The 21058-nt window shown below is 41.7% G+C and overlaps 1 protein-coding gene and 1 long non-coding RNA gene across 4 annotated transcripts in view; one reads left to right on the plus strand and one right to left on the minus strand.

The window, feature by feature from the left end:
* The window catches only part of LOC135463688 (vacuolar protein sorting-associated protein 11 homolog), a 49291-nt gene extending 28411 nt beyond the window's left edge, over positions 1–20880 (minus strand). The window contains exons 1-10 of the mRNA XM_064741067.1: positions 20866–20880; positions 19007–19081; positions 18729–18902; positions 18390–18440; positions 16967–17032; positions 15731–15828; positions 7540–7681; positions 6076–6165; positions 4850–4986; positions 4070–4211 (exon numbers count right to left, since the gene is read on the minus strand). Coding sequence (XP_064597137.1) covers positions 4070–4211; positions 4850–4986; positions 6076–6165; positions 7540–7681; positions 15731–15828; positions 16967–17032; positions 18390–18440; positions 18729–18902; positions 19007–19081; positions 20866–20880 — 990 coding nt within the window. The remainder of the gene's footprint in view (positions 1–4069; positions 4212–4849; positions 4987–6075; positions 6166–7539; positions 7682–15730; positions 15829–16966; positions 17033–18389; positions 18441–18728; positions 18903–19006; positions 19082–20865) is intronic.
* On the plus strand, positions 701–3749 carry LOC135464040 (uncharacterized). Of its 3 annotated transcripts, none has more exons than XR_010443622.1 (4): positions 701–1008; positions 1703–1869; positions 2466–2552; positions 3045–3749. It is a non-coding gene; the product is annotated as an uncharacterized LOC135464040 (long non-coding RNA). The 3 variants fall into 3 exon arrangements; XR_010443623.1 differs by having other exon boundaries at positions 1717–1869; XR_010443621.1 differs by lacking the exon at positions 701–1008 and having other exon boundaries at positions 1344–1869.
* Positions 20881–21058: the final 178 nt, after the last annotated feature.

Raw genomic sequence — 21058 nt, forward strand, 5'->3', positions numbered from 1 at the left:
TGCCTCCTACAAAGACCCCGTCACACATCGATGGAAGAAGAAATACATCAGTAGACTTGTTTATATGGCCAGACAGGGGCTGTCACATTTAGATCCCAAGCTTGATTGTGCCACAACACACGCTGTGTAAATGTGGACCACACAAGCTTGGAACCGCATTGTGTTAACAATAACAGGCAGCGCTGCTGCAACGTAGGGCGCTGTCTCGGCCATGGGCAGTATGCAAGGTGCATGCTGCATTTAAGACTGAGCAGGTTGGTTTCCCCTCATTAAAAATAATAAATAACAGATGTGTTTCAGATTTTGCTCAATTTCTGTCATCATTTTTTAATTTCTTTCACAAGCGACAACAGCAGTGACAAATTTTATACAAAACTGGCGGTTACAAATATCTAGCGTATGTGTGATCTGTTGGGGTGTTGTCCAGTTGTCCCTTGGCATAGTCAGTTTTCTCTTCTGGATTTGAAAGCCTGTACTCAATGTGCTCTCGGAGTTTTCTGGCTGTATTGCGGAGTGATCTCCCCTTAACTGTCTGTCGCTTCTTATAAACCTTGTGGTACTGGTTCACCCTTTCAATCTGTTGTACTGTTTTCTCGCTCCTAGGTGAAATACTGGCGCCGACAGCTTGGAGTTTGGCAGCCGTGGACTTGTCCTGGCCATTGTTAAGTCTGTGGATTGTGGACGCCGCCCTTCCCTCCATATTTCTGCTGTAGGTTACATTCTTGGGCAAGGAGACGCTGAGTGATCTGTTGACAGCTTCGCACTTTTGAGTGCTGGTGTTCATCCGGAGACTGGTGACGGCTGTCTCGCTCAACCTCATGTGCAGTACTTCGGTCAATAGTTTCCTGTCGTTGTCATCCATGTTGAAAGGGCAGAGTTTACTGGCGGATAAAAACAGGGATCTCTCCCACCAGCTGCTGGTTTCCCCTCCGGAGCAAACCACACTGTTCCTGCGGCATTTGGAACAGTCCCCACCGTAACACCTGACCGTTGCATCCACAACCCTGGGTAGGTAAGCTTTTATTTTCCTTATGTCACCAATGTGCTCAGACATAAGTTGAGAAAATATCAAGCTACACCTGGCCTTAACATCCTGACTCAACACCTTCTGTGCTTTCTTCCTGGCTTCCCTCGTTCGGCCCTGTCCTTCAAACATGGCATCGCTGAACTTAGCCTGGTTACATTTCTTGAACTGGGATCTACCAAGGTGCGTGGGGTCTGCTAACCGTTCGACCTCCCACAGTGGCTCGACCAGTCGGATGCTGTCCTCCACTCCCTTGGCTGACCTGGAGTCGCCGTCCGTGGTTACGTGCTTGGCTAAAACACCTTGCCTCGCCAATCCCTCGCCAATCTCGTTCCCCATATTATACTCGGACCAGGGGGCATGTGGGTTTGTGTTCGCTGTGCACTCCTCGTGTCCTCCAGGGCACTTTACTTGGAAGCCTTTTCCTCTCAGCCAGGACCCAGTCCAACACAATTTATTCTTCAGTGCTGCGGAGACAATGTATTGCTTGTCTGTTGATGTCTCCACTGCCAGGGAAATGGCTTGTGAAGCATTCTGGCCCGGTTTCTTGGGACTGGTTATGGTAATGCTGTTGTAGCGAGTGTCTGTGGCCAGATCTATTGTGCTGTCATCCTCTCCTCTTTGCCTTTTGTATGCCTTTACCTCTTCCACCTTATTTGCCATATCCTCTCTGTTCAGCTTTGCGATTGCAGATGCGACATGGTTTGCAGTGCGATGCATGTTCCTACGAGTGGCAGGCGGCACGTCCATCGCTGCAAATAGGAGTCTGGCTCGGGTGTTCCCCATTGGTGTGTCCTGGAGGCCTACTTGAAGAGCTCGGTTCACCGCTGCAGCTTTTTGGCCAGGTCTGTTGCATTCTACCTCTTTGTAGAATTTGTGGAAGCCAGATACATAGTCACAGTCACAGCACTTAAAACTGAACGCCCAGGCTAAACCCCACTTTTTCTCTGCAGCTATCTCTAACCTGGGCAGTGGACAGTGGTCCTTGGTCTCACTGTGCTCAAGCATAACTTTGTTCCATATACACACCATTTTCTGTATGTCTATGAGTCGCATTCCTTCAGCAGCCCATTCCCGCTCATGGGTATCTCTGTCTGATCCAGCCGTGGAATCTACCTTGCACCGTCTTGGCCGCTGTATTCTCTTTGTGTCAGGCTGGTGTGTTCTTACAGCCTCCTGATTGGGCTGGAAATCTGTGTCCATCAAGGAACACCCAGGCAGAGGATTCAGCATGTCTGTAACTGCTGACAGGTTATTTGAGCGATCCTGGGCCTTTCCAGCTTGAAATCTAGACTGTTTCCTCTTTCTGTCTCCCTTCATTGTGTTTTGGGGTAGATTGTTTGCCTTGTTAACTGTCAGACTGACCAATATAGGTGTACTTGGTGGCTGCCTGATTGGAAATGTTAAATTCATATTTTTCCTCTCTGTTTATATGTTGTAGATGCCAATGTGACACCCTTTGATGTGACTGTGTAGAGTAATAACCTGCTGTGAGACAACAGCAATGGTGCAGGGAGGTTTTTGCATGGTGAGGTGGTCAGCCAATCAGCAGTCATGGGGGAGGAGGGCAGGGGGGGGGGATGCCTGGCTGGGTGGTCTTTTAAAGGGTTTCATCATGCTATTCAGTGGGGAACTGGGATACTAGTCTTTTCTTAAGTCCTGTCCACTAAAAAAGTGCCTGTGAGTAGGTCTTCATCACCTTGAGGCATTATTCTTGCTTTGATTTTGGTCACAAATGATTGTTCCGAAATCGTGACAATCCGCTTTGATACCCCCTACCACACTGTCAGTCAATTTTTTTCACATAGTTGCTGAAGTAAATGTCTTATATTTTGACATTTAATTGTCAGATAAATTGCCTATATTTTGATGTATGCTTTGACACTTTTGGTTTGTAACTTTCATATTTAAAGCTGCTCTGAGTAGAAAAGTCTTCTTAAAAATGTATATTTCTCTAAATGGTTGCTTTTGAAAAGTCTAAAGTGCTCTGTCAATGTGATTTTTTTAACTTTTCTTGCAGATAAACATCTTGTCTTTCCAAAACAGTTGACCTGATGGAGATATCTTGAACGGTATATGCACTGCAAAGCTTCAAAGTTTACCCTTCAGAGTTTTTTCACCCTGAAAAAAAGACACATGTCCAAGATGGGGGTACCCCAACTTGAATTCATTCAACTCCAAAGTTTCTGCATGTATCAAGCCCTAATTTTGCCTGTGAGGTTCAGAAGTGTCAGGAATTGTGTGGTGCAAAAATTATTGATTTTGAAAAAAGGTGGCTGGTGTGATAGGACACAGACCCCCATTACAACTTCCGTTTTTCGGTAGGGACGATTGTAGTTCTGTGAATTTTAGGGTATAAAGTCTTTTTTTGCTCCCAGGCGTCCATTTTTGGTGCACAGGTGCATGCTTGGTATTAAAATGCTGGAAACTGTCTAAACTTTGAGGAGGTATGAGCTTTATTGATGAAAGTTTGAAACTCTGGGCGAGAGGACACAAGGTGTGAGGTAGTGATGAGGCTGCGAGTGACGTCCCCTTGGCGTTGCTAGGCACGCCTCCCAGCTGCCGGCATGGAAAGGTCCAGATTTTGACGGTCAACCTATGTCAAGATTTTTATGGCTTCTTTCTCACAGGCTGGGCCAGGTATGCACCAAAGCTTATTGGCCACGGAATGTTTGGGACTGAGCTACAGTGCTAGACGTTAACATTGTCGCTTATGGAAAATTAATGGGGGTCCGAGGCCAGTTGTGGTAAAGCTGTGGTAAAGCTGTGGTAGAGTTGTTGTAAAGTTGTGTTAAAGCTGTGGTAAAGCTGTGGGAAAGTGGTGGCAAAGCTGTGGTAAAGTGGTGGGTAAAGTTGTGGTAAAGAACTACACCAGATGAGTTATGAATGATAAAGACCAAGACGGATGAAAAGGATTTCCTAAATTATGAAGAGAAAACATTTCTTTCAAAAACTTCCACATTCTTGGCAGTGCCTTTCAAGATTGTGCAACAGTGCTGCCCTTTGGGCAAAAGCAATAAACAAAATGAAGTAGTCTCCGCTTACCTTGCCATCCCCACAGACCACATAGAGGGAGCCCCACTCACTGACCACATCCACCACTTCCGGGAACGGAGCTGAGTAACCTATAAACTTGTTCTGTATGTCATACACAGTCACAATATTCATCTCCCTGGACTGACCAGCTCTGCAAACATGTAACGTTAGGAGCAAAATCAAACACATTGCCAACAAAACTGGCAGATAATCAGACTTTTTCCATCCCACACATTTGTCAAAAGCTGGAGTGTGATACGTGGTGAAGATCAGTGGGTTTCATCCAGCAAGCCACTGGTTTCCTTCATACACCCTACCGGCCCGGATAGCACAGTTGGTAGAGCGTCCGCTTCGGGACCGGTAGATTCAGGATCAATCCTTGATCGAGTCACACCTAAGACTTTAAAAGAGGAAGTTGTAACTTCCTCGCTTGGCGTTCAGCATGAAGGGGATAGTGCAACGACTGGTTGACCCGTATCAGTATAATGGCTCGGGCGGGGCAGCTTACTTGCCTTCGGTAAGTCGTCTCAGTGAAGCAGCACTAAATAAAAGAGCGGTGAAAATCCGTCCTGCAACAAGGAGGCACATTACACGTGCATGCACCCTAATGATTCCTTCGTCGTCATATGACTGAAAAATTGTTGAGTACGATGTTAAACCCCAAGCACTCACTCACTCACTCCTTCATACACCCATCATGCAAGTGAAAAATTCCTGCGCATGGTCTTCAACATCAATCAGTCAACTGAACTAATGGTTACTGGATTAAGCGTTTCAGATCTGACTCACATGGCTGCAGCCCTTGGCATGGTTTTATTCTCCTTCCCCACAACAACTAAATAACCTCTGAACCACTGGAGTAAGACCTTCTCCCCCTCAAACGCCAGACAGGGTCCACGCCCATCATGCTGGTAGAAATACACCGCCTGTCAAACAATCACCATACAACTAGTCACTAATCTTACTTACCCTGATTCCTCAACCTTTTCGCATATGACAGAGCAACTTTCAGTGTAATTTATGCATGTTTTAATTTGATTTTGGAGTCAAAACTAAATTGGATGGATTGGCCAATTTCAGGGCTTCACAAAAAGTATAATTTTATCGGTCTGCACAGAATAATGCCTTCAGAATGTCGATGTAATAGCACTGGGAATAAGATCAGCTGAGGTCAACAAACACCTTGCAAACATGCGAAAAGGTTGAAGCATTACAATATTTCGTTTACGAGTTTTTAATCAACATATATAACAATATTTAACTTGTACCAACGGTTAACCAAGATTTCCCACCTATAAATCAATTCCAAGCTGTGTGTGAAGGTCTGACAGCAACCTGCAGATGGTCGTGGGTTTCCCCCGGGCTCTGCCTGGTTTCCACCCACCATAATGCTGGCCGCCGTCGTATAAGTGAAATATTCTTGAGTACGGCATAAAACACCAATCAAAAAAAAACACAAAAAAAATATCCAAGCTGTGTAAAACACACTGCTGCTTTGCTGCAGTCCTTGTGAACTGCGTTTCTGCATCATGATCACATCGATACAGAAACAGTGACAGAATGAAACAGAAGACTACATGGCTTGCAGCGACTGATTTAGACAGGCAATGTTCCCTGATTCAGCTTCTTCAACAAAAGACACTGCTTTTCAATCAAACAACTGATACCAACTCAAAAAATTACAAAAAATAATTTGTAATAATTTATTCTAATCTGATACATGTATTATTAATATACTAATTAGTAATTTTTCATATTGTTTACACAATAAAGCAGCAAATGCAAATGTTCTGTTCTGAAGCAAGGCTGAATTTTTTTAAAACACCCCTTTGGAGAAAGTGGTCAGCACCATAAGTAACCTTGGTTCGATACTATATAACAAAGACAATTTTGGTCTTACCACTTCCTCCAAGGGGGTGTTAATTTAAAAATTGCCAAGATATCTACTTTCAGTCTTGATAATGAATTATTAATCATTTACCGAAACTTTTAAAAGATTTTAACTGAGCACTCACGTCCTGTCTGCCGACAACCAGCTGGTTTTCCTGACTGATATCACTCATAACAGAGCAGCCCTGAGCACATCCAATCTTATCCAGCTCCGTCTAAAAAACAGAAACAATCTCCACATTAGTAAATGTTTGTTGGGTGGCTTTTAGTGTTATTATATCATGACTGTCTTCTTGTTGCCTCACTGGAATGCCATGCCAAAGACATCAGATGCACCATCCAATCTTTATACTCATTATACTCACACCAGACTGACCAGAACTTTGTCCAATCACATTATACTCATACCAGACTGACCAGTGCTTTGTCCAATCACATTATACTCACACCAGACTGACCAGAACTTGGTCCAATCACATTATACTCACACCAGACTGACCAGAAATTGGTCCAATCACATTACACTCACACCAGACTGACCAGAACTTTGTCCAATCACATTATACTCATACCAGACTGACCAAAACTTTGTCCAATCACATTATACTCACACCAGACTGACCAGTGCTTTGTCCAATCACATTATACTCACACCAGACTGACCAGAACTTGGTCCAATCACATTATACTCACACCAGACTGACTAAAACTTGGTCCAATCACATTATACTCACACCAGACTGGCAAGTGCTTAGTCCAATCACATTATACTCACACCAGACTCACTAGATCTTGGTCCAATCACGTTATACTCACACCAGACTGACTAGATCTTGGTCCAATCGCATTATACTCACACCAGACTGACTAGAACTTTGTCCAATCGCATTATACTCACACCAGACTGACTAGAACTTGGTCCAATCACATTATACTCACACCAGACTGACCAGTGCTTTGTCCAATCACATTATACTCACACCAGACTGACCAGTGCTTTGTCCAATCACATTATACTCACACCAGACTGACTAGAGCATCATCATTAATGGAGAATTATTTTTAACAAACACTGCATGATTAGATTTGATTCATTTAATTGGAAACCGTGCAGAGTACACAGGAAACTAACAACCAGTCGCAGTCACCATGTGACCTTCTCACATGCCTCCAGAGAGGACGCCAGCGTGAGTTGGATTTTAACTCACATCAACCGCATTGGTGAGAGGCTCCTCGGTCATTGTGCTAGCCATCTCGGGTTCATTCATGCATTTTGAATGAGTAAATGAAACAATGATCATGGTCTTATGAAAGAATGCCGTAATCCATGACCAACTGCATATGTGACCATTCAGATGAATGCCGTCCTGAGTTTAAGTTGCATGTGACCTTGATTAAAACATTGGTGCACAGATGTGAAACATACATGAACACCAACATGAACGCCAACATGAACACCAACACGAGGCACCAACATGAACGCCAACATGAGCACCAACATGAACGGCAGCATAAGCACCAACATGAATTCTTTCCAAAATTATACAATGGTGTCAATATCATCTACCTTGTGCACGAATGTCACTCACCTTTTGATCGCTTGCTGTGACATTGATGGTCATAACGCTGGATTCGGTGATTGCAAAAAGGATCACGCTTTTTCCCATACTTTTGAAATGGACACCTGTGATAGGCTTGTTTGTCTCGTAGGCTACTCTCTGTTTACTGTGCCTGAAGGAAAAAAACCAATGATAAAGGAACACCCATTTTGATACTTCCAAATTCTAAATTCACAAAACAAATTAGGAACATGATTAATGATGTTAAGGTACAATCTGGTAGTTGTATCAGTCTATGTATAATCTACAGGACATGCCTTCAATGGCAGAATGTTAATCTGGTAGTTGCATCAGTCTATGTATAATCTACAGGACATGCCATCAATGGCAGAATGTTAATCTGGTAGTTGCATCAGTCTATGTATAATCTACAGGACATGCCTTCAATGGCAGAATGTTAATCTGGTAGTTGCATCGGTCTACGTATAATCTACAGGACATGCCTTCAATGGCAGAATGTTAATCTGGTAGTTGCATCGGTCTACGTATAATCTACAGGACATGCCTTCAATGGCAGAATGTTAATCTGGTAGTTGCATCAGTCTACGTATAATCTACAGGATATGCCTTCAATGGCAGAATGTTAATCTGGTAGTTGCATCGGTCTACGTATAATCTACAGGACATGCCTTCAATGGCAGAATGTTAATCTGGTAGTTGTATCGGTCTACGTATAATCTACAGGACATGCCTTCAATGGCAGAATGTTAATCTGGTAGTTGCATCGGTCTACGTATAATCTACAGGATATGCCTTCAATGGCAGAATGTTAATCTGGTAGTTGCATCAGTCTATGTATAATCTACAGGACATGCCTTCAATGGCAGAATGTTAATCTGGTAGTTGCATCAGTCTATGTATAATCTACAGGACATGCCTTCAATGGCAGGATGTTAATCTGGTAGTTGCATCAGTCTATGTATAATCTACAGGACATGCCTTCAATGGCAGAATGTTAATCTGGTAGTTGCATCAGTCTATGTATAATCTACAGGACATGCCTTCAATGGCAGAATGTTAATCTGGTAGTTGCATCGGTCTACGTATAATCTACAGGACATGCCTTCAATGGCAGGATGTTAATCTGGTAGTTGCATCAGTCTATGTATAATCTACAGGACATGCCTTCAATGGCAGAATGTTAATCTGGTAGTTGTATCAGTCTACGTATAATCTACAGGACATGCCTTCAATGGCAGAATGTTAATCTGGTAGTTGCATCAGTCTACGTATAATCTACAGGACATGCCTTCAATGGCAGGATGTTAATCTGGTAGTTGCATCGGTCTACGTATAATCTACAGGACATGCCTTCAATGGCAGAATGTTAATCTGGTAGTTGCATCAGTCTACGTATAATCTACAGGACATGCCTTCAATGGCAGAATGTTAATCTGGTAGTTGTATCGGTCTACGTATAATCTACAGGACATGCCTTCAATGGCAGAATGTTAATCTGGTAGTTGCATCAGTCTACGTATAATCTACAGGACATGCCTTCAATGGCAGAATGTTAATCTGGTAGTTGCATCAGTCTATGTATAATCTACAGGACATGCCTTCAATGGCAGAATGTTAATCTGGTAGTTGTATCAGTCTACGTATAATCTACAGGACATGCCTTCAATGGCAGAATGTTAATCTGGTAGTTGCATCAGTCTACGTATAATCTACAGGACATGCCTTCAATGGCAGGATGTTAATCTGGTAGTTGCATCAGTCTACGTATAATCTACAGGACATGCCTTCAATGGCAGAATGTTAATCTGGTAGTTGCATCAGTCTACGTATAATCTACAGGACATGCCTTCAATGGCAGAATGTTAATCTGGTAGTTGTATCGGTCTACGTATAATCTACAGGACATGCCTTCAATGGCAGAATGTTAATCTGGTAGTTGCATCAGTCTACGTATAATCTACAGGACATGCCTTCAATGGCAGAATGTTAATCTGGTAGTTGCATCGGTCTATGTATAATCTACAGGACATGCCTTCAATGGCAGAATGTTAATCTGGTAGTTGCATCAGTCTACGTATAATCTACAGGACATGCCTTCAATGGCAGAATGTTAATCTGGTAGTTGCATCAGTCTACGTATAATCTACAGGACATGCCTTCAATGGCAGAATGTTAATCTGGTAGTTGCATCAGTCTATGTATAATCTACAGGACATGCCTTCAATGGCAGAATGTTAATCTGGTAGTTGCATCAGTCTACGTATAATCTACAGGACATGCCTTCAATGGCAGAATGTTAATCTGGTAGTTGCATCAGTCTACGTATAATCTACAGGACATGCCTTCAATGGCAGAATGTTAATCTGGTAGTTGCATCAGTCTATGTATAATCTACAGGACATGCCTTCAATGGCAGGATGTTAATCTGGTAGTTGTATTGGTCTACGTATAATCTACAGGACATGCCTTCAATGGCAGGATGTTAATCTGGTAGTTGCATCAGTCTATGTATAATCTACAGGACATGCCTTCAATGGCAGAATGTTAATCTGGTAGTTGCATCAGTCTATGTATAATCTACAGGACATGCCTTCAATGGCAGAATGTTAATCTGGTAGTTGCATCGGTCTACGTATAATCTACAGGACATGCCTTCAATGGCAGGATGTTAATCTGGTAGTTGTATCAGTCTACGTATAATCTACAGGACATGCCTTCAATGGCAGAATGTTAATCTGGTAGTTGCATCGGTCTACGTATAATCTACAGGACATGCCTTCAATGGCAGAATGTTAATCTGGTAGTTGCATCGGTCTATGTATAATCTACAGGACATGCCTTCAATGGCAGAATGTTAATCTGGTAGTTGTATCGGTCTATGTATAATCTACAGGACATGCCTTCAATGGCAGAATGTTAATCTGGTAGTTGCATCAGTCTACGTATAATCTACAGGACATGCCTTCAATGGCAGAATGTTAATCTGGTAGTTGCATCGGTCTATGTATAATCTACAGGACATGCCTTCAATGGCAGAATGTTAATCTGGTAGTTGCATCAGTCTACGTATAATCTACAGGACATGCCTTCAATGGCAGAATGTTAATCTGGTAGTTGCATCAGTCTACGTATAATCTACAGGACATGCCTTCAATGGCAGAATGTTAATCTGGTAGTTGCATCAGTCTATGTATAATCTACAGGACATGCCTTCAATGGCAGGATGTTAATCTGGTAGTTGCATCAGTCTACGTATAATCTACAGGACATGCCTTCAATGGCAGAATGTTAATCTGGTAGTTGCATCAGTCTATGTATAATCTACAGGACATGCCTTCAATGGCAGAATGTTAATCTGGTAGTTGCATCAGTCTATGTATAATCTACAGGACATGCCTTCAATGGCAGAATGTTAATCTGGTAGTTGCATCGGTCTACGTATAATCTACAGGACATGCCTTCAATGGCAGAATGTTAATCTGGTAGTTGCATCAGTCTACGTATAATCTACAGGACATGCCTTCAATGGCAGAATGTTAATCTGGTAGTTGCATCAGTCTATGTATAATCTACAGGACATGCCTTCAATGGCAGGATGTTAATCTGGTAGTTGCATCAGTCTACGTATAATCTACAGGACATGCCTTCAATGGCAGAATGTTAATCTGGTAGTTGCATCAGTCTATGTATAATCTACAGGACATGCCTTCAATGGCAGGATGTTAATCTGGTAGTTGCATCAGTCTATGTATAATCTACAGGACATGCCATCAATGGCAGAATGTTAATCTGGTAGTTGCATCAGTCTACGTATAATCTACAGGACATGCCTTCAATGGCAGAATGTTAATCTGGTAGTTGCATCGGTCTACGTATAATCTACAGGACATGCCTTCAATGGCAGGATGTTAATCTGGTAGTTGCATCGGTCTATGTATAATCTACAGGACATGCCTTCAATGGCAGAATGTTAATCTGGTAGTTGCATCAGTCTACGTATAATCTACAGGACATGCCTTCAATGGCAGGATGTTAATCTGGTAGTTGCATCAGTCTATGTATAATCTACAGGACATGCCTTCAATGGCAGAATGTTAATCTGGTAGTTGCATCAGTCTATGTATAATCTACAGGACATGCCTTCAATGGCAGAATGTTAATCTGGTAGTTGCATCGGTCTATGTATAATCTACAGGACATGCCTTCAATGGCAGGATGTTAATCTGGTAGTTGCATCAGTCTACGTATAATCTACAGGACATGCCTTCAATGGCAGAATGTTAATCTGGTAGTTGCATCGGTCTATGTATAATCTACAGGACATGCCTTCAATGGCAGGATGTTAATCTGGTAGTTGCGTCGGTCTACGTATAATCTACAGGACATGCCTTCAATGGCAGGATGTTAATCTGGTAGTTGTATCGGTCTACGTATAATCTACAGGACATGCCTTCAATGGCAGAATGTTAATCTGGTAGTTGCATCAGTCTATGTATAATCTACAGGACATGCCTTCAATGGCAGGATGTTAATCTGGTAGTTGCATCAGTCTACGTATAATCTACAGGACATGCCTTCAATGGCAGGATGTTAATCTGGTAGTTGCATCAGTCTATGTATAATCTACAGGACATGCCTTCAATGGCAGAATGTTAATCTGGTAGTTGCATCAGTCTATGTATAATCTACAGGACATGCCTTCAATGGCAGGATGTTAATCTGGTAGTTGCATCAGTCTACGTATTATCTACAGGACATGCCTTCAATGGCAGAATGTTAATCTGGTAGTTGCATCGGTCTACGTATAATCTACAGGACATGCCTTCAATGGCAGAATGTTAATCTGGTAGTTGCATCAGTCTATGTATAATCTACAGGACATGCCTTCAATGGCAGAATGTTAATCTGGTAGTTGCATCAGTCTACGTATAATCTACAGGACATGCCTTCAATGGCAGAATGTTAATCTGGTAGTTGCATCAGTCTACGTATAATCTACAGGACATGCCTTCAATGGCAGAATGTTAATCTGGTAGTTGCATCAGTCTACGTATAATCTACAGGACATGCCTTCAATGGCAGAATGTTAATCTGGTAGTTGTATCAGTCTACGTATAATCTACAGGACATGCCTTCAATGGCAGAATGTTAATCTGGTAGTTGCATCAGTCTACGTATAATCTACAGGACATGCCTTCAATGGCAGAATGTTAATCTGGTAGTTGCATCAGTCTACGTATAATCTACAGGACATGCCTTCAATGGCAGAATGTTAATCTGGTAGTTGCATCAGTCTATGTATAATCTACAGGACATGCCTTCAATGGCAGGATGTTAATCTGGTAGTTGTATTGGTCTACGTATAATCTACAGGACATGCCTTCAATGGCAGGATGTTAATCTGGTAGTTGCATCAGTCTATGTATAATCTACAGGACATGCCTTCAATGGCAGAATGTTAATCTGGTAGTTGCATCAGTCTATGTATAATCTACAGGACATGCCTTCAATGGCAGAATGTTAATCTGGTAGTTGCATCGGTCTACGTATAATCTACAGGACATGCCTTCAATGGCAGGATGTAAATCTGGTAGTTGTATCAGTCTACGTAAAATCTACAGGACATGCCTTCAATGGCAGAATGTTAATCTGGTAGTTGCATCGGTCTACGTATAATCTACAGGACATGCCTTCAATGGCAGAATGTTAATCTGGTAGTTGCATCAGTCTACCTATAATCTACAGGACATGCCTTCAATGGCAGAATGTTAATCTGGTAGTTGCATCGGTCTATGTATAATCTACAGGACATGCCTTCAATGGCAGAATGTTAATCTGGTAGTTGCATCGGTCTACGTATAATCTACAGGACATGCCTTCAATGGCAGAATGTTAATCTGGTAGTTGCATCGGTCTACGTATAATCTACAGGACATGCCTTCAATGGCAGAATGTTAATCTGGTAGTTGCATCGGTCTACGTATAATCTACAGGACATGCCTTCAATGGCAGAATGTTAATCTGGTAGTTGCATTGGTCTACGTATAATCTACAGGACATGCCTTCAATGGCAGAATGTTAATCTGGTAGTTGCATCAGTCTACGTATAATCTACAGGACATGCCTTCAATGGCAGAATGTTAATCTGGTAGTTGCATCAGTCTATGTATAATCTATAGGACATGCCTTCAATGGCAGAATGTTAATCTGGTAGTTGTATCGGTCTATGTATAATCTACAGGACATGCCTTCAATGGCAGAATGTTAATCTGGTAGTTGCATCAGTCTACGTATAATCTACAGGACATGCCTTCAATGGCAGAATGTTAATCTGGTAGTTGTATCGGTCTACGTATAATCTACAGGACATGCCTTCAATGGCAGAATGTTAATCTGGTAGTTGCATCGGTCTACGTATAATCTACAGGACATGCCTTCAATGGCAGAATGTTAATCTGGTAGTTGCATCGGTCTATGTATAATCTACAGGACATGCCTTCAATGGCAGAATGTTAATCTGGTAGTTGCATCGGTCTACGTATAATCTACAGGACATGCCTTCAATGGCAGAATGTTAATCTGGTAGTTGCATCGGTCTACGTATAATCTACAGGACATGCCTTCAATGGCAGAATGTTAATCTGGTAGTTGCATCAGTCTACGTATAATCTACAGGATATGCCTTCAATGGCAGAATGTTAATCTGGTAGTTGCATCGGTCTACGTATAATCTACAGGACATGCCTTCAATGGCAGAATGTTAATCTGGTAGTTGTATCGGTCTACGTATAATCTACAGGACATGCCTTCAATGGCAGAATGTTAATCTGGTAGTTGCATCGGTCTACGTATAATCTACAGGATATGCCTTCAATGGCAGAATGTTAATCTGGTAGTTGCATCAGTCTACGTATAATCTACAGGACATGCCTTCAATGGCAGAATGTTAATCTGGTAGTTGCATCAGTCTATGTATAATCTACAGGACATGCCTTCAATGGCAGAATGTTAATCTGGTAGTTGCATCGGTCTACGTATAATCTACAGGACATGCCTTCAATGGCAGAATGTTAATCTGGTAGTTGCATCGGTCTACGTATAATCTACAGGACATGCCTTCAATGGCAGAATGTTAATCTGGTAGTTGCATCGGTCTACGTATAATCTACAGGACATGCCTTCAATGGCAGAATGTTAATCTGGTAGTTGCATCGGTCTACGTATAATCTACAGGACATGCCTTCAATGGCAGAATGTTAATCTGGTAGTTGCATCGGTCTACGTATAATCTACAGGATATGCCTTCAATGGCAGAATGTTAATCTGGTAGTTGCATCGGTCTACGTATAATCTACAGGACATGCCTTCAATGGCAGAATGTTAATCTGGTAGTTGTATCGGTCTACGTATAATCTACAGGACATGCCTTCAATGGCAGAATGTTAATCTGGTAGTTGCATCGGTCTACGTATAATCTACAGGACATGCCTTCAATGGCAGAATGTTAATCTGGTAGTTGTATCAGTCTATGTATAATCTACAGGACATGCCTTCAATGGCAGAATGTTAATCTGGTAGTTGCATCAGTCTATGTATAATCTACAGGACATGCCTTCAATGGCAGAATGTTAATCTGGTAGTTGTATCAGTCTATGTATAATCTACAGGACATGCCTTCAATGGCAGAATGTTAATCTGGTAGTTGCATCGGTCTACGTATAATCTACAGGACATGCCTTCAATGGCAGAATGTTAATCAACTACCTGACCAAATCGAAGTTACCTGCATATTTTTGCCGGCATTTGTGTGTCCGTCTGCATGTAAATTGCACCGACATATGCAAAATTTAGTACTTTCCAGGAAATTAATACACTTTCCTTTAGTTATAACAAGCCTCATTTCAAAGGTCTCTCAAGTTCGATGCAAGTTTAAGTGAAACTAGGTGGGAGCTAAGGTGTGATTTTATGGTAGTTGCACCAATGAATACAGCTTCTATAGTCGGGCCTGTTGACTCAATGGCACAGCGCGGCACCAACTTTAAAATCACGCTGTTTAGCCGCGTTACTTTATGAGATCCCCCTTCATCTTATCTTGCATGAATTGATGTGAATTCGCAAGTCTGCTGAAATGCTGATTTGGTTTCTTACACAGTATTCTGGACGTAGCCAGAAGACTTTCATCTGCGACCACTCCCCTTACCTGTCCCTTGTCACATCCCCTTTCAGCAGGACTACGCTACCGTTCTCAAACCCTATGGCCATCCAGTTGAGGTTTTCATGGACGGTGAAACATGTGACCTAAAAACAAGAGACATTTTTGCTGAACTACAGCAACGACACAGGTGAATGGATTTTATCTGACTGATTTGTGTCACCACACATTGTAAGCAATAATGTACGATATTGTCCCCTGTATACCATTCCATGTACATGGATTGGTCAGTTCTCGCACAACCAACTATACGGACTGAAGTGGGGGTGGGAGAACTGGGAAAGGGCTTCCAAGGGAGATAACTGTCAGAGACGAGGTCCATATAACAATGTAACTGATGTCATGCGATCTTTACAGCAAAATGTAGCCTGCAACGGTCAAATGATGACACGAATATGATATATGTATAATACTCAAGAATATTTCACTTGCTACGCTGCAGTCAGTGTCATGGATGGAGCCAATCACAGTCAGTTTACTTCCCTGCTTATGACACAAACAGCAGCACCATCACCCAGTTTATTGTCAAAAAGGACACGAAAACAACAGACCCAGAAATTATCCAAGATGTATGATACACTCACTCTTTCCTGAAGGGCCTACGTGCCCTAGTGGTCAGAGTACAAGCGTAGCAGAATAACCCAGGAACTTTTCACCAATGCGACAGCTGGCTTCTTCCCCGGTCGTACGTGGGAAGGTCTTTAGCAGCCTGCAGATGGTCAAGGGTTTCCCTGTGCCTGGTTTCCTCCCCCCACCCCCAATGATGCTGGCCGCATTGTATAAGTGAAATATCCTTGAGCACGGCATAAAACATTCAAAGGGGAACAAACTAGTGTGTATTTTTAATGCAGGTAAGTTTGGCTGCTGTCAGTGCAAACCTCTCTGAGATTGGTTTCATTGAGTTGGGTTTCGGAAATCTACCCCAAGTTTTTGTAGTGGCAGGGATGGCAGTCTTATGATGAATATTAAAATTTTAAAACAGCTCACTTGAGTCCATGCTTTCACACTTTTACTTTCAAATGTGCATCTGCCATTGTGTGTGTACAAACTGCTTACGTGTAGTTGGTGTACGTAAATCTGTCGCAAGTGTTTCGAAAGACTCCTGACCAGAACTGTGATTAGGCTAATCACGATCATGACAATATCTGCTGTAGGTTCCAAAAAAAAAATGAAAGAAAATATGAAACAAAAAAACACTTTCAAATGCTTTACTGCATTACTCACAGGAGTAGGTTTGTTTCCTGGTATGGCTCTTGCAATCCTCGTGCATACTGGACTTCCCTTCTCCATCTATATAACAGAAACAAACTTATCAGCAAAATCAAACATACATACGCATAATCTGAATTTTAATACTGTAAATTTTGGAAAACTATACAGGAAATGACTATTGTGTTCATTACAATATCTTAATTCCGGTTTTGTTGATGCCAAATTGTAATCTTACAGGAGAAGAAAATTTAAATGTCAATCAAATACCACTGAAAAGAGTATGTACATCCTCACAGGTGCATGCCATAAAAAAGTTCTAATATGTACCTCAAGCTGATAAATTATAAATAAAGTCAGCGCCAGAATCTGCTGTGGGCGACTCCATTTTCCCTAAGAACTAGTCCTAAATTCCTTTGTGTTAGGAGGAGAATTGCCGTTGAAAACTGTTGAAATGTAGTTCATACATTTCCGGTAGAACTCTTCTTCCGCAGGAGGTTAGCGAACAGTACAGTTCGTTTTCCGTTTGACGATTGGGAAACCGGAATGTTGGACGTAGATTCCGAGTTTACACAAACAAACCGGCAGCTTTAACGACTCTCACTGGCTGAGAGGCAACACACCCCCAGCATAAATTACAGGGTGTTAAAAACTCAGCGATTTATGCCAGCTTTGCCGTTTTCAGCCTTTACGTGTATGGCGAGGAAAAATGGCAAAATTATGAAGCAGGCACCACCAGATAGAAAAAAATGTGTTCTTTTCAGCCCATTGCGTCAAATTTATAAGTTTTCTTGTCCTTTAAAATGAAATCATAATGTACCACATGAACTAGACATCACATGCTATAAACAATACAAGGTCAAGGTCAAGGTAAAGCAGGTATCCTTTCCCAAACCAACATGTATTTTCCTGTGCACACATACAACCTCCGTAATGCGTCCTATTTGACATTTTTTAAACGGAAATCCCTCGGGGAGGGGGTCGCAATTTGTAAGGTCACACTCGGCTCCTGCTATATTCATATCTCCATATTTAGTCCACAATCCAGCAAAACTTTGAACAAACAACCATGTTCGGCATCTCTAACCACAATGTGGATTATTCAATTGTCTTACACAGCGGATGATCTTTTATCTATGAAGAATAGCCTTCACTATGGCAAAAAGTCTCTATCTTGGAGAATACTCAGCTAAGCTTTCCGAAGGCAAACATGGTCACTTGTTCAAAATATTGGTCTACAAGTGACCGATTTAAACAGAACAGAAGTTTGCTTTGGTCCAACATAAGTGGGATCCCCTCAGCTATGGATTGAGAAAATCTCCGGTCCGGTAGGAAAACATTGCCAGTATCGTTAGCATACAATGTCAAATTCTAATCTCTCAAATCAGTGGTCTGACCAGATTTTCATTTCCTTGGGTACATCACCTATATGAATTACCTTCTCCAAGTTCCATACTTTAATCAACGGGTTGATTCCTTGTTCATCTTCCTGCAACAAATGGTCCACATTTGGTCAACGTCTTCATGTTTGAAAAATTCCTCCTGGCCAAATTATACTTCTGATCATTGAACACGTTGAAAGCTTACGCAGGACTCGTACAGTTATATTTAAAAAAAAAAAATAACTGGAACTTATTGAGAATTGAGAAAGACTGGTTAAAATTATATACCTGTATACCAGTATTTTGGTTTGCATATTTTTGCTAAATTAAGCTTAATTAACAATTTAAATTTTTTTCAGGTGTTTTCATGGTATGTAACATTTTGATTATTTTACCCCGATAGTTAGGAGAAGGTTGTGCTGCTTCATCTGGAATATATGAGAGACTCTGATTTCGTACGCCTTGAAGGCAGACATCTGCAACTGTCGTGTGATGAAATACAACACCCCTTCATGGTCGCCAACGACGATCTGACCACGCCCACTGGCAACCGCTGCAATATTGACATCCTGTGACAGATAATATATGTGTATCATTTATATGGATTTATTCATGTATACATCAGCAAAATAAAAATATGACAAAAAAAAAGGCAAAGATTTCGTCTACTTACTGCAAGCTTGTCAAAAACAGTATTTCCTTCTGGTTCCTTCACCGCTTCCTTGTCAAAGAAGTTGAAGCGTCTCCACTGAAATGATAAAGCATCTGGTAATGAGCGGCAGTACCAAAAGTCAGGTTATTATGGGTTGGAAATGTAGCTGAAATTAGTTTTTGACATTGAAATCCCCAGAAAACCACTGCCTGATTGAAGCTTATTAAGCGAATTAACCCAGAAAGGGGAAGAAACAGTGTATTTTCAATGCGGGTAAGTTTGGCTGCTGTCAGTGCGAACCTCTCTGAGATTGGTTCCAAGTTGGCTTTCGGGACTCTACCCGAAGGTTTTTGAGTGGCAGGGATGGACTCTGTCTTATGATGAATATCAAAATTTTAAAACAGCTCACTTGAGTCCATGCTTTCACACTTCTACTTTCAAATGTGCATCTGCCATTGTGTGTGCACAAACTGTTTACGTGTAGTTGGTGTTCGCAAATCTTTCGCAAGTGTTTTGAAAGACTCCTGACCAGAACTGCGATTAGACTAATCACGATCATGACAATATCTGCTGTATGTTCCAGTATGAATAGTCAGACTTTAATATGTTTTCTGTTGACATCATTTTGTAAACTTTCTATCTCAGGTGACGGCAGCGGGCTTGTGTGCTGGTCTTGTTGGTGTTGAATGGGTTGTTACATCTACAGAACCGAGGTACAGGTTATACCCGGCGTGATTAGCCAGGGTTTAATCCATCTCGGCCCGCGAAGGTGTGAAGGATGAACAAACGCCGATATTTCCCCCAATAGTTCTTTTATTGATGACTGGCAGTTGGTTCGCACCGGGAACACTCAATGTACCTGCAAGCTCTCGCCGAGGATAGATGACAGGCCAGCTCTCCTCTAATCAAGACTCTTTTAAAATGCAGATTATCCAGTCCTATCGAGTCCGCTATGACAGAAATTTTTGTTCCTGGTGCGGTTAATCTTACCTTCTAATCATTAAAAACAAATTACAATGTTTTTCGATACATGTAATTACCAATCCATTTTCCCACAAACCCTCTACCAAAAACAGTCCAGTTCTTAATGTAAACTAGTCCGGGGTGCATACATCATTGTTTAACTTTGGGCACGCAGCCCAAGCGTGAGTGGCATTTCCAGAATTGACAACAAAGAGCGCACCGAGCATTCGTATACTTACAAACATTGGCCAGCAATGCACTGAACATTATGCAGCTATAATGATCACCATACATTTACAGATAAAACATACAAGACTGAAGTGGGGGCCTCCGTGGCTCAGTCGGTTAGCTGTGAGTTCAAGTCCAGCTCATGCTGGCTTCCTCTCCGGTCGTAAGTGCGAAGGTCTGGCAGCAACCTGCGGATGGCCGTGGGTTTCCCCCCAGGCTCTGCCCGGTTTCCTCCCAACATAATGCTGGCCGCCGTCGTATAAGTGAAATATTCTTGAGTACGGATTAAAACACCAATCAAATAAATCAAATATAATATTGAAGTGACACTTAATCCACATATTTTACAATTTTTTTGGTTGTCTTTGACTATTGTCCGTTTTTATAAAGATGCTAAAGATGAAACCTATATAATTTCCATTACTGATAATTTCACATATATTTAAAACACTACTGTTGTTGTCTACTTGTCATTCTGACGTTACGGAAAATGGGCCCGAAGTAATGAACTCTTTTCACATCCAAACGTCAGTCAGGGGATAAAAAAGGAACGTCCGAGTCAAACAAAATCATTTTTAAGGCATCGTACAAATGCATGGCTGGGACAGTAGCGTACACGTCAACGACATTTTAAGTATCTGAATACAGAAGACCCAAAATGTGATTTTTTATCAGAAAGTAACACCCACCTGGATGAAAGCCATCCTTATCTACTGTTAGTCCCAGTTGCGTATTTATTGTTCAGTTTAATGACTATAGTCTTATAGTCAGTTTTGACGATTATTTCTAGATTTGAATAATCAAAGTCAGTAATATGTCAATGATTAAGCCTTAATATTTGAATACGGTAGTGCGGCGATTAGATGGTGAAATAGCTTCGCT

This window comes from Liolophura sinensis, chromosome 3 (assembly GCF_032854445.1).
Source record: "Liolophura sinensis isolate JHLJ2023 chromosome 3, CUHK_Ljap_v2, whole genome shotgun sequence".
Taxonomy (NCBI): Eukaryota; Metazoa; Mollusca; class Polyplacophora; order Chitonida; family Chitonidae; genus Liolophura; species Liolophura sinensis.